Source organism: Miniopterus schreibersii, assembly GCF_964146895.1.
Source record: "Miniopterus schreibersii genome assembly, chromosome: 20".
NCBI classification, from domain to species: Eukaryota; Metazoa; Chordata; class Mammalia; order Chiroptera; family Miniopteridae; genus Miniopterus; species Miniopterus schreibersii.
In genome coordinates, this window is record NC_138122.1 from 21,599,135 (window position 1) to 21,612,934 (window position 13,800).

Here is a 13,800-nt window from a genome sequence, read left to right on the forward strand (position 1 = left end):
GTTGAGAACCACTGGTATAACTGAAGAAACACTTATTTAGACCTCTACATAACACACCATCTAATTAAGGTCACAACAGCTCTGTGAGGTAAGAAGGGCTCAGGTAGAATTAATCCTATTTTACAGATAGAGTAATTGTGATGGCTGTGAAGTTGCCCACCTTGTAAAAATGATGGACCTGCATATAGAACCTAAATTTCCAGAGATTGTTAATCTAATCTCATTCAGTTATGCTGCCAAACACTAGTGGGTTTAATTAAGAGAGTTAGTAGTGCCATTCCTCGTCATCCCTCACTCAGTTGTGAATTTCATCCAGTCCGTCTCCATTCATCTCTCTCCATTTATCTTTTGTTCCTGAACACAGGAACTAAATAAAAAGAGGACCCAGAAGGAGATGGAGCATGCGATGCTGATCAGGCACGACGAGTCCACCCGAGAGCTAGAGTACCGGCAGCTGCACACGTTACAGAAGCTACGCATGGATCTGATCCGTCTACAGCACCAGACTGAACTGGAAAACCAGCTGGAGTACAATAAGAGGCGAGAAAGGGAACTGCACAGAAAGCATGTCATGGAACTTCGGCAACAGCCAAAAAACTTAAAGGTAAGAGGAAACGGAAGTATTTCTCTGTCTGTGGTCCAGGACAGAGTGGGACTAGATCGGTGGTTTCTACACCTGGATGATTGTCAGAGCCACCTGGGCAACTTTTCAAAATTACAGATTTCTGGGCCCCGTACCTACTGAATGAGACTCCAGATGTGAAGCACAAGAATCTGTATAGAATAAACTCCCGAAGAATCGCTGCTGGGCAAGCTGGTTTGGAAGCCTTTATACTAGATGACCTCTCCCTTTTTCCTTATACCCATTATGACCCCTTCATGACTTGCCTTTTTAAAAATTGTAACGTATGGACCAACAGCAGCCCATGGTTCTAAAACCAGGAAATGAGAAAGTTACCTGGCAGGTGTAGGGCAAATGGCTTCTATTTATCTAATATGAAACCAAAAGTATTGGTAGAGTTAACTCCAGTCTGTGTCATATGTATTATTTTCATTACTATTGACCAGTAATGTGGGTCACACCACCCAAAGATAGATGGTCCCAGCACCTGTATTGTATCATTACAATGGGAGACTTCCTGAATTTACTGATGTGTTTTATTTTCTCTTTGTCTTTTTTCCACACAGGCCATGGAAATGCAAATTAAAAAACAGTTTCAGGACACTTGCAAAGTACAGACCAAACAGTATAAAGCACTCAAGAATCACCAGTTGGAAGTTACTCCAAAGAATGAGCACAAAACAATCTTAAAGACTTTGAAAGATGAGCAGACGAGAAAACTTGCCATTTTGGCAGAGCAGTATGAACAGAGTATAAATGAAATGATGGCCTCTCAAGCGGTAAGTGGTTAGGTTCGGTGCCATGGCTTCAAGAGTTTTGGGAATCAAGAAAACTCAAGATCCAGCCTTTTGTTCTCAAGATGATTCTTGCACATATTTAGGATATTGGTGTTTTTCTGCCCAGAGAACTGAGGAAATGACGACGCTGAATGAAGCCAAGCCAATGTGGATACTTGCTGGAGTGTCTTATAAGATGGAACTCAAGGAATGCCAAGCCTAATCAGACCTGTGGCACGTAGGCACTTTGAGGGCAAGATGTGATAGATACTACATATAATATTATATTTTAATTCATCAAAGATGGCCCAACTAATGTCGGGCATGAATGAGTAAGACGCGCAGACACATTCATTCAATAAATTTCTACTAAGCATCTGTGTTCAGCACCCTGCTGGGCTCAGAGACAGAGTGGTGAGCTAGAGACACAGTTGCTCCCTGTCCTCACACTTTAGTCAGTCAAGCAAGAAGGTCAGATAATTAAGCAATAAAAATAAAGCATAATAAGTGCTTTGACGTGGGAGGTATGTGGGGCTGTGGAGGACTAGTAGGAACAACTGATCTAGTCTAGGGGAAGCTTCCCAGCAGGAGCCAAGAAACTTGAAGAAACTTGAACAGGTTCCATGGAAAGGGACCTACATAGGCAAAGGTCCGACAGTTGGAAAATGTGTGTTTGGGGAGTGAAAGAACTTTGGTGTGAGCCCAAAGTTAAGGAGGAGGATTGTGGGAACCCAAAATAGAGAGGTCTTGGTAAGCCGGTGATGGGAGCTTGCCTGGTAATTCTTTGGAGTTTTCACGAGGAGATGAGTCTTAAAGAGTAATAGTTCACCAAACAAAAGAGGAAACATCGTTACTGGCAGAGGATATTGTATATGCAAAGATTCAAAACCCTGAAAGACGATGGTATATTTGAGGAATGGCAGGAGTATAAAGGGAAGCAGGTGGGTGTTCAGGGGTCAGGTCCTCAAAAGCCAGGTGTTTGGACATTATTGTAGAAGCAATGGAGAGCTCTTGAAGCCTATTTTCAGAAGGAAAGTGACAGAATTTGTCGGTATCCAAGTAGAGAGGTACAGAGATAGAAGCCTATAGTTCAAGAGAGAGTCAGGATTAAAGAAAAATTAGGCATTATTGTTATGTGGCGGCAGCTGTAGCTTTAAGATTACCTGAGATCTAGGGACAGGAGATGGTATTAGGGAGGGGACCAAGGACAGAGTCGAGGACACCTATGCGTGAGGGCTGAGTAGAGGTAAACCATAGAAGATGAGTAATGAGCATTGTGGAAGGGGAACTGAAGAGAGCACGCCACAGAGGCCAGAACAAAAGTTTCCAGTTGATTTCAGATGTTGCAGAGAGACCACTTGGACCTAGCAGTGGATTTGTCTATTGATTATCACAATCAGTGGAATGGTGGGAATGGAAGGAATTATAGTGCATTGAAAAAGTTATTAAGTGAGATAGAAACTGTAAATGAGATTGCTTTTCCCAGATCTTCATCAGTGAAGGAAAGGAGAAATAGAACTATAGCTAGAAGAAGAGACAGTTAAAGGACTTCTGTTCATTGAAGTCTTAAAGCTCAGTAAACATGTCCTTAGGCTGAGTGAGGATAGGAGCCGGTGCATTCATTTATTCGTTCATTAATTTATCCAAGAAGTATGTGTTGAATGTCTGTACTGTACCCCAGGCATCCTGGGGTACTGTGGTGGATAAGACAAGTCATCCGTCATGTCTTCACAGGACCTGTAGAGCAGTGGAGGAAACAGACTTAGAAAAAGTCTACCCGTTGTAATGGCGGAGAAGGTACCTTGTGATAGGCTAATCTAGAGAGTCAGGAAAGGTCTCTCAGACACAGTGATTATCTAAGCTGAAGGGCAAGGAGCCCATTCCGGGCAAAAGGAACCTCATTTGTAAAGATGGGAAAGACAGTGGCACTTCTCTAGAACACAAAGAAGTCCATTATGTTTGGACTACAGAGAACAAGGAAGGAGGAGCCTAACTGAGAATAGGACTGGAGGGTAAGCAGGAGCTCTGCCGTTTAGGGGGTTACAAACTTTCTTAAGAACTTTGATCTCTATCTTAGAAGCAATGGAAAGCCATTGACAAGGAGGAAACTGATGTCAGATTTGCATTTTTGAACAATCTCTCTGGGGACATGTGGAGAACGGCCTGAGAAATGGCAAGAGCCCTTATAAGGAGAGGGAGGGATATAAGGACATGGGCAAGAGGGAGAGGGGGCCAGACTAGAGAGGGGGCAGTTGGGATGGAGAAGTGACGAAATTTGAGAGAGATGCAGGAGATGGAATGAAAGCCTTCAGTGATAGATTGAATGTGGAGAGTGGGGTATTAAGGATGACTCCCAGTCGCTAGTTTGAACAAAATGGTAGATGGTGGTTAAAAAATAAAAGGGAAATGGAGAAGACTGGGGAAGGGGGAAAGGAAAGATGGTTAATATTAGTCATTAGAGATTGATGGCCCTGGAAGCATCCAGGTGAAGATGTCTCTAGCACACCGGATAAGCTAGCCAGGACCTCAGAAGGGAATTCTGAAACAGAGGTACAGGTGTGGGAGCTACTTGCATGTAGGTGGTAACTGAAGCCTTTGGAATAGAGGAGATTCCTTAGGAAGCGAGATAAGAGGAAGAAGAGTGCCCATGACAAAGCCCTGAGACACGCCCATATTTAATGGTCCAGTAAGGAAGGAAGTCGCTGGAAAAGGAGAGGAGGGAGGAAAAAGCCAGGAAGGTGTGTGGTATCTCAGAAGACAAGAGAAAGATTTCAGGAAGAAAGGGGCGATCCACAATATCAAATGCTGCATGGGACGTCAGGCAAGGTGAAGACCCCCTCGAGGTGGTCGTCAGTGACCTTGATGTGAGCAAGTAGAGGAGCAGGAGCAGAATGAGGAGTGCGAGGGGGGCGTGCAGAGAGGGACCGAAGGTAGGAAGGGGAGAGAGGGACTGGGACACAAAGGCCGATAGGATCTTCATCTTGTTCACCTGTGTGCGCTCAGCATCTGCACCGCAGCCTGGCAGACGCGCTCCAGGACGTTTGCTATGGAAGATGGGCAACAGTGGGTCAGGAATACAGGTTCAACATTGCCCTTGAATAAACGGAGAGAAATGCCCTCTGCTCTGCAGCAAGAAGCAGAGAAAAGTATATATGATGATTACTGCCGTTCTCTACTGACTGCTTACCATGTGCCAGACACTGTTTTAAGTATTTTCTAAGTATTGTCTCATTTCATTTTTGTGAAACCTCTTTGAAGTCATTACTGTTTTAACCCTAATTTACCTTTGAGGAAACTAAGGTTTACTGAAGTAAAGCCACTTGCTTAGGACAGGAGTTGGCACAGTTTTTCTGGAAAGGGGCAGATAGTAAATGTTTTAGGCTTTGTGGACCACAGGGTCTCTGTCACAACTGCTCAACTCTGTTATCATAGTACAAAAGCAGCCATAGACAGCACATAGCTAAATGAGCATGGCTGTGTTCCAATAAAACTTTACTTACAAAAACAGGCAGCAAACCAGGTATAGCCCTTGGGCTATAGTGTGCCAACTCCTGGCTTAGGGTGTCACGTGACTAACTGGAGACAGAGCGAGGATTTGAACCTGTTTTCGGGGGAGCCTATAAGCCTCTGTGCTTGGCCACTACTACATTATGCTGCCTCTATCACATCCTCTTCTTCAGTTTAATTCACTTTATAAAACAGACATGATATTTACCTCTACTTTTATTTGTAAAAACTTATTCGTGGATTTTGTATGTGCAGCTTTTGGAGAATCAATTCCAAATACTGGAATATCGTCTGATTTCTAGACTGGCATTTTTGTAGAGTCAGAGCTGATACAAAATAACCTGGTTGCTGACATTAATGATAGAATGCCAGAAATAAGAGTAAATGGAGGTGTTTCCATGGTCTCAACTCCCCATAGGATGAGCTTCTCACCCACTGGCCAGGGCTTATAGCAGTTAACACACACAAGTATAAACAAACAGACTTTCATTCTCTGTATTGGTAAGGAGCCTCCCATATCAGGAGGAAATTGATAACAATCTCACTGGGAGCCAGTAAACCCTTTGGCATTTACCTGTATGGCTGTTCCTGCTGCAGATGGACTGTTGTTCACTGTGTCTAGTATTTCTTCTGCCTCCATTTCTCACTGGGAAGATGAGATTGAGGTCCTTTTTAGTGAGTTTCAGTGAAAGCTGGCTAAGATGAAGTATTGGAAAGCACCTTGGAAATATGGTCACCTTATTTTGTATTCATTTGCTATATTTCTCCAAAAGTACTAAAGAAGACACTATGCAAATAACTTTCTAAAACTATTCCAATAGCATTTCAGAAAGTCATTTCCCAATCAACATATTGAAATATATCGTTACTTGTCTTCTACGTCTTTGTATTCTCAGCATTGTACAGACAGGGAAGGAAGCATAAGGTGAATGACAGCTGTCTCGGCGAAGTGGTCTGTGTATGGAGAGATGCAGATAAGCTCAGGGTAGAACATCTAATTCAAGGGTTCTAATTACAGAGCTCCCAGCCTAACTGAGCACCTGCTAAACCTAGACAGACCCAAGCCTGGGACAGGAGGATCACTGCCCCTAAACATACTCCTGCTCATTGAAAGGTTGGCTCTTCTGCTGGCTGGCTCGGCCCATTTCCCACACAGGATTGATACCATTCATGGTGCATAACAAACACAAAATTCAGGTGCTACAGGGAAGTGAGGGAAACTTTATCAGGCTGGTTTATAATCTAGACTTTACAGCTTCAAACCAGAATATGCCTGTTAAGATTATGAAGGCTACCTTCTATGGGGAAGAGATTTTGAGCAACTTGAGTTTTAGATTGGCTCACCAGCAGGATAACGTATAGCCAGCAACAGGGACTGAACTTACTTGCTGGAGCATAACAGTACTGTGGTATATTCCTCAAGTGTTATGGTATCTAAATATATTATCGTTTTTAGGGTTAAATGTATCTAAATATGGAAATGGTTAGTCAAAACCAAAATAATGATAACAGCTACTATTTATTGAACACTTGGTATACATCAAGAACGATGCCTAGGATTTCATATGAGTTCTTTATTTAATCCTCACACCAATCTTAGATACTTGTTGTTTAGAACTTGTTATTTTCCTGAGGTGAAAAAAAATAATGAGACTGGGAGAGGTTAAGTAACTTGCCAAGGTGACAACCTAAGTGAATGGTGGAGCTCGAGTTCAGGTTCAGGAGTCTGCCTCCAAAGCCCCAAATTTAATCACTGGAGTGTGTAGCATTCCTGACTCCTGCTAGTGTGGTTTTTCTTAATGTTTTGTGTGGGTGTTTTTTTTTAAGAAAAATGTTTTAGGGATGTGTTTTTAGAAGTCTGTAGCCCTTTGGGCAGAGTGTACTATTTTTGATTCCTAACTCTGGATGTACCCAGAGCATCTGTTTTTCTGAGGGGACCTGTTACAATCCAAACACCAAAATGTCTCCCAGTAGTCACCAAGTGCTGTAAGCTAGGAGTGAATTACAGTGTACATCTTCTGTGCCCGCAGTTACGGCTAGATGAGGCTCAAGAAGCAGAATGCCAGGCCTTGAGGCTACAGCTCCAGCAGGAAATGGAGCTGCTCAATGCCTATCAGAGCAAAATCAAGATGCAAACAGAGGCACAACATGAACGTGAGCTCCAGAAGCTAGAGCAGAGGGTGTCTCTGCGCAGAGCACATCTTGAGCAGAAGGTATGAGAGAGTTCCTACGGGTCCTGTACAGCGGGGTGGAGGATGGGGCACAGCCTAGGAAACTGCCCCTTGTTGGGCCCTGTCTATGCACTGGGGATTAAAGTAGGCACTGTTCACTTATTATCTACTTTTACAACCCTAGTACCCCTGAGAGGTAGACATAATCTCCATCCTACAGGCAGGATACTAAGACTCGACACAGTTAGGTTTCTTGCATAAATCTGATCCGGAGCCTAAGCTCTTTTTATTACTCTGCTAGGAAACCCTCCACCTTCCCAGCCAGAGGAATGCATGGGTTACTGGGTAGTCGATGTGACTTATAAAAGACACTACGAGCTGATAGCATGGCTGCTAAATGGCATGAGGAAGCCAAGTGCAGATTTGGCTTTTATTTTTAGCTATTTCTAAACGAAAAGAAATCACCAGTAGGGCTCTTTAAAAAAATTGAAATGAAGAGAGGCCGATATTGCCATGCATAATAAATGTTATCTGAACTGAAATATTCATTGCTTTAAACATTGCTGAGGAATATGGAGTAGAAAAGATTTCATAAAGCATCTCCAAGCTGTTAAGCATTTATTTGCTTAACCAGTTATTTGGGCTTTCTTCCGGTAGTTCCCTGAGACCAACGTAAAAGACTTGTCCCAGCTCCTGTTCTAGAACTAAATTGCTAATGACCCAGGGGGCATCTGGCTCTCTATGGGATAGCGGCATAGTCTAATTGTGCTTGAGTGTCTTCTACCTTCTCCTGAGTTACCTCCTGCTGAGACAGGACACTGACCTACAGCAGCCCAGCTGCTTAGCTTGCTAGAATGCTAGAGCTAGCCCCAGGTGGGCCCCAAACATTTTTACTCTTGTGAGCAAGTTTTAAATATAATGGATCGGATACAAGACATTTATCACAGGACTCTCCCAGCCTGCCCCAGTCTAGTTCACCTTTAGTTCCTGTGGGTTTGTGTGGCATGTGTGTGTGCGTATAAGTGCATATGTGTGCATGTGGGTGCCTGTTGGGAGATCCTTGCTGTTAAGAATCTGCTCATTGTGTTTATTTCAGATTGAAGAAGAGCTGGCTGCCCTTCAGAAGGAACGCAGCGAGAGAATCAAGTATCTACTGGAAAGGCAAGAGCGAGAGATTGAAACTTTTGACATGGAGAGCCTCAGAATGGGATTTGGGAATTTGGTTACATTAGATTTTCCTAAGGAGGACTATAGATGAGATTAAATTTTTTTGCCATTTACAAAAAAAAATAAAACAGAAAAAAATTCAGACCCTGCAAAACCACATTCCCCATTTTAACGGGCGTTGCTCTCACTCTCTCTCTCTTACTCTTACTGACATCGTGTCGGACTAGTGCCTGTCTATTCTTACTCCATCAGGGGCCCCTTCCTCCCCCCGTGTCAACTTTCAGTGCTGGCCAAAGCGTGGCCGTCTCTTCTACTCATAGTACACGTCACGGTATTGATGTGATTCAAAATGTTTCAGTGAAAACTTTGGAGACAGTTTTAACAGAACCAATAAACCAACAACAAAAAATGTGGATGTATATTGCTCTAAGCAATCACTCATTACCACCAATCTGTGAAAGTAAAGCAAAAAAATAATAATAATAATAAATGCCAAGGGGGAGAGAGACACAATATCCGCAGCCTTACACCTTAACTAGCTGCTGCATTATTTTATTTTATTTTATTTTTTTGGTATTTATTCATCAGGAATTAAAAAAAAACAAAGTTTTATTAAAGATTGAAAATTTGATACATTTTACAGAAACTAATTGTGATGTACATATCAGTGGTGACATATTATTACTTTTTTGGGGATGGGGCGGGTGGGTGGGGTGAAGAGACCTTGTGATTTTTAAGAACCTGCTGGCAAGAGTTTAACTTGTCCTCAGCATATTCTGATTGTATCATAATCATTTTCTGCTGTTGCAGAGGATGTGAATACACTTAAGGAGCTCACAGAATCCCAGTAGCACAAATTGGGCTTTGGCAAATCGTGTATTTTGTGTATAGAAGGAATTTAAGGAGAGGTATTACTTATTTTCATATTGTATTTTAACTGTTTCTCTGATCAAATTTTTTTACTTCCTCCCCCCCTCCCTCCCTTTTCCAATTCAGTATTTGGAGTTCAACACTGTCTCTCAGTCAGATCATCTTGATCTTTTTCTTTATTTCCCTTCCCCTCCCTAAGTCCCATATCTTGGTCATAAATATTGCATTATTCACACTTTCAAACTGTGTATTTTCTTACAATAAAAAATGATGAAAAAAAAAAGGCTTTACTTCTTTTGCATGCACTTTAAAAAACAAACATTTTTCAGGTTCCAAGGAAGAGCATGATAACTGTCAGAGCTTTTAATTATATTTGTAAATAAAAGTGTTCATCACATCGCCTTGCTGTGTTATTGTAGCAGGAAGCTTCCCTTCTAGGTTTACCAGTTCACGATTCAGATGGAAAGCCACCCTCTAGAAACCATTCTCCGTAGCCCCGGTTGCTCCGAGAAGAGCCATTCGAGATTCTCAGGTAAAGCCGTGTCTTCCAAGTTCTTCTACAGGATTGACGATAGTGTTGCACAGGTTGAAGTGGTCAATGGCACCTTTTTGCCCTTAAGAATAGAAAAAGGCACATGTACACACACACAGACACACACACATACACACCAATGTGCCAGTCGTGTGTAGCAGTACGTATTGCTGAGAAGTTGGGCACCCTTAAAGAAAGGCAGTCTACGAAGAAGACATTATAGCCAAATATTTTAAATGATCCCACTGTAATAGATCCCCCACCCCTCATATTTTGCTTTTATTAGAATAATGTTGCCCAGCCAGCATGGCTCAGCAGTTGAGCATCAACCTAGGATCCAGGAGATCAAGGTTTGATTCCCTGTCAGGCACATGCCCGGGTTGCTGGCTCGATCCCCAGTAGGGGGCGTGCATTAGGCAGCTGATCAATGACTCATCATTGATGTTTCTCTCCCCCTCTCCCTTCCTCTCTGAAATCAATAAAGATATATTTAAAAAATAGCAATGTTATATGCATATCAATGAGGTAGTAAAATATATAACTGCTAGAATACGGCTTTGGGGTTAAGATAATCTCAGTAAGATCTCATATTCTTAGGGTTCTAAGTCCGGATGTTGAGCCTGAGCATGACGACCTGAAGATGACTCTTGTATCCTACAGGATATTCAGTCGTCACAGACCCGTGTGACCAGTCATGTTCACTGTAATAGACTACAGCAGAGAGGTGTACTCAAAAAAATACAAAATAAGTATCCACATGGGTTAAGCCCAACCATAAAGCCATTAATAATTACCACCTGGTTTCCTAAGCAGCTTAGTTCATTGAAGTTTCTATGTTAGGCACAGCAGAAAATAATAGTGGGAAGGGCTGGAAAGAAGACTCATAATTACCCATGAGAAATAGCCTGTATTTCATGCTTACGCTTAACCATGTGGTGGGGCACTAAGCATTTTACAGATGAGGAAATAAGCTCAGACCAGGGCAAGTGGTGCTGGTGGAGACTGAATCGAGACGTGTCTGACTTCAGAACACACACTCCTAAGCACAGGTCGCACTGCCAATCAGGACATTAAGTCTTCCATAGGCAGAAAAACTTCAAGTCTCTTTCATCCATTTCTCTCGATAGTGGAACATGTCTAGCTAGCTTGTGCAAAGGCTCATGTCTGTGAGATGATAGGTGCTGATCTTTACAAAATTCCCCTCTCCACAAGTTTTTCAGCGATGTGTTCTGAGGTCGAGTCACCGGAAGGAAGGAACGTGGGCCCTGTCACCTGGGACAGACTGAGTCTTCCAACTGTCAGTACCTTCAGGAGGAGGCAGAATAGACAAGGATCAGAATGGCAGCAAGAGAACAGGTATGAAAGGTGCTGGGACAGCAGCAGAGAGCCAGGGCCCTATAATTTCAGCATACACTAAACTCCCCTCAGTCAAAAAGAAAAGAATGATTACAGGTTCATCCTACATATTAGTAAAGGCTGCTTCCCTTCGATTTGCAATGACTCGTTCAATATTTACTGAGTACCTTATATGTCAGGTGCCAGGCCAGATTTTTGAGATACATGTATCTCAAGACAGATAAAGATCGTTGCCCTAATGGAGCTTACATTGGGGTGGGTGGGAGGAAACTGATAACACAATAATTGTAAATAAATGATCCAACTTGGTAATAAGTGCTATAGATAAAGGAGGAAGTAGAGAAGGGAGATTAGAAGTGCCAGGATCAGCATACACGCATCCATTCATTCAAGAAGTATTTATTGAGCACCTACTGTGTGCCTGGGGGCATAGCAGTAAATAAGATAATGGGGTCACTACTCTGCTGGAGCTCATGGTTTAAATCTCTACTGAAACAGAAGTAACTTGGCAGTAGACTAGGTTAATCCACAGTGGAGTAACAGGAGGCGCAACAATGCAAGGACTGGGGGTGTGACGGAGCTGTAACAATTCCGAGTCACAGAGGGGGTCAGAGAATGCTTACCAGCGGCCTCTAATTAACTGAGGCTAATGGGGGTAAAATCGTAGAATCTGACAGGTCATGTTGAGGATCTGGTCTGTATCCCAGAGCAACTGTAAACTGCTGAAGAATTTTAAGTACACAATATAGAAGAGTATGTCCCTTGCTCCCTGATCAAGAAGATGATTTAGGCCACGTACTGTGAATGTTTAAGAATTAGAGAGATAACAATGCTGTGTTTCTGAGATCTGGTCTCGTCTGTTCATCAGGGTTTAATTTAGGGCCTTCCAGAGTAATTGCCATGTTCAACGTATGTTCTGTCATGAAGGGTCCAGAGTTGGTTAGAAACCCTGGGGTCTGGAGGGGCTGCTGAAGCTGTACTGAGAGAGTAAACTCCTGTGTCCCTTCATTCTAAACCCTTAAGAGACACACTTTTGGTAAATTTGTAGCCAGGCAGGAAGCAGCCTTGAGGAAAGCGACTGTTTGTAGACTTTGTTCCTATGTATTGATCGGGTCAAGCTTGGTTCCTACCTGTCAATCAGGTCAAGTTAATCATTTACATGTATTAATTCACTTAATCTCAACAACAAAAATCATTGCTCTCCAACAACCCTGTGAAGTAAATATAGCAGAATGCTCCTCCCCACCCATTTGTCACACGTGGAGGCTGAACCTCAAAGAGAATTTGTAAGGGGGCGTCGTGGTTAGGAACTGGGTTTTGAGGCTAGAACTGGGTTCTGGACCTGGAGCACCTGCTTCCAGGAGAGGTGCCCTGGGGCAAGGTCACTTTAACTTCCAATTTCAATGACTCTCATCATTGATATTTCTCTTTCCCTCTCCCACTTTCTGAAATCAATAAAAACATATTTTTAAAAAATTAAAAAGTACTGCAGTTAACAAAAGTCTCAAAGAAAAGTTTAGAGAAACAGTGATTTTAAACATACATAAATATCAAATTGTCAAGTGCTCAAAGTTTGAGGAAACTGGTAAGGGTATGGAAAAAGTTACTTTTCTATACCATTGACAGGAATAAAATCAGTATGATCTTTTTAGAGGGTGGTTTGTATCAATATTGAAAATGTATATAGCCTTTGAACTATTTCAATGCTAGGAAGTTATTCCACCAAATTGCTTGCAAAAATATTTTATACACATAAAAAAAGTTTGCTGAAGCACTGTTTATAATAGCAAATAACCAGAAACAATCTAATCACAGTAGGGAATTAGACTGGTCAATAATGAAACACCCATAAAATAGAATATTTGTTAAAAATGACATGAACTGTGCTGATGTGTTAACTGAAGGTAAGCTGCATGAAGGTATATTAGCTGGGGAAAGACAGAGCAAAACTGTCTTGCTTTTTGTATACCAAGACTCTAATTTTTTAAGGATAAATATGTAAATATACTGTTATCAATATTTACATTTCCCTCTGGATAAAAACTGGAAACTGTAATTCAGACAGGAAGAGGAAAAGCATTCTCTTCCTGTACTGTTTGCCTTGTCTAACCATGTGCAATACTTTTCACACTTATCTTTAAGGTCAGCAGGGTTGTTGTTTTCTTTACAACTTTTGTTTTATAAAATATGATTTTTAAACCCCTGAAGTTAAAAAAAATTACTCTCCCTTATCTGCCCCCAGAGATCATATGAGGCAACGTTTCTAACAGTTTTCCAGAGAAGTACAGCAGTGAAAGGTGGGGGAAAGCCCACCCCTGCTTAGCACCTGCCAGGCCTAATTCAGGATCCCCGTTTCCATCACAGACCAGGTCAGTGATATGGACCTTCAAACCCCTTTCCTTTGTTTTGGTACATCGACTGTTGTGAATGATCTATTGCCCCCCTTCCCCTTTGGTATTGATTCTATGTGGATTATAAGTCAGAACAAGGAGAGGTGTAGGCTATTTCTTAGCCAATTGTTATAGTATATGCACACAGCTACATCATGGGGCACCACTTACAAAAAGCAAAGATGCTTTAAGCTCTGTGATTTTCTTTAAAAAACCCCTCAAGTTTAAATGGTTGTTCCTGCTATAGTTTAATGGCACGTGTGTAAGTGTGAGCCCTCTGTATGGTCCCTGAATCAACTCCTAGTTGTTTCCGCTGGCAAGGGAAAGGGGATATTCACCCTTCAAGGAAGAGTATTCACTCTTCACATCCCACATTTCTGAAACCCCATATCCAAAAGGGCAAAAATCT

The 13,800-nt window shown here is 42.1% G+C and overlaps 1 protein-coding gene across 4 annotated transcripts in view; it reads left to right on the forward strand.

The window, feature by feature from the left end:
- Positions 1 to 9,366, forward strand: part of TAOK3 (TAO kinase 3) — a 104,221-nt gene extending 94,855 nt beyond the window's left edge. For all 4 annotated transcript variants that reach the window (XM_081122594.1, XM_081122596.1, XM_081122595.1 and 1 more), the window contains 4 exons: positions 365 to 604; positions 1,189 to 1,401; positions 6,936 to 7,118; positions 8,173 to 9,366. In XM_081122594.1, the coding sequence (XP_080978720.1) occupies positions 365 to 604; positions 1,189 to 1,401; positions 6,936 to 7,118; positions 8,173 to 8,334 (798 nt within the window). In that variant the 3' untranslated portion in view covers positions 8,335 to 9,366. The remainder of the gene's footprint in view (positions 1 to 364; positions 605 to 1,188; positions 1,402 to 6,935; positions 7,119 to 8,172) is intronic.
- Positions 9,367 to 13,800: the final 4,434 nt, after the last annotated feature.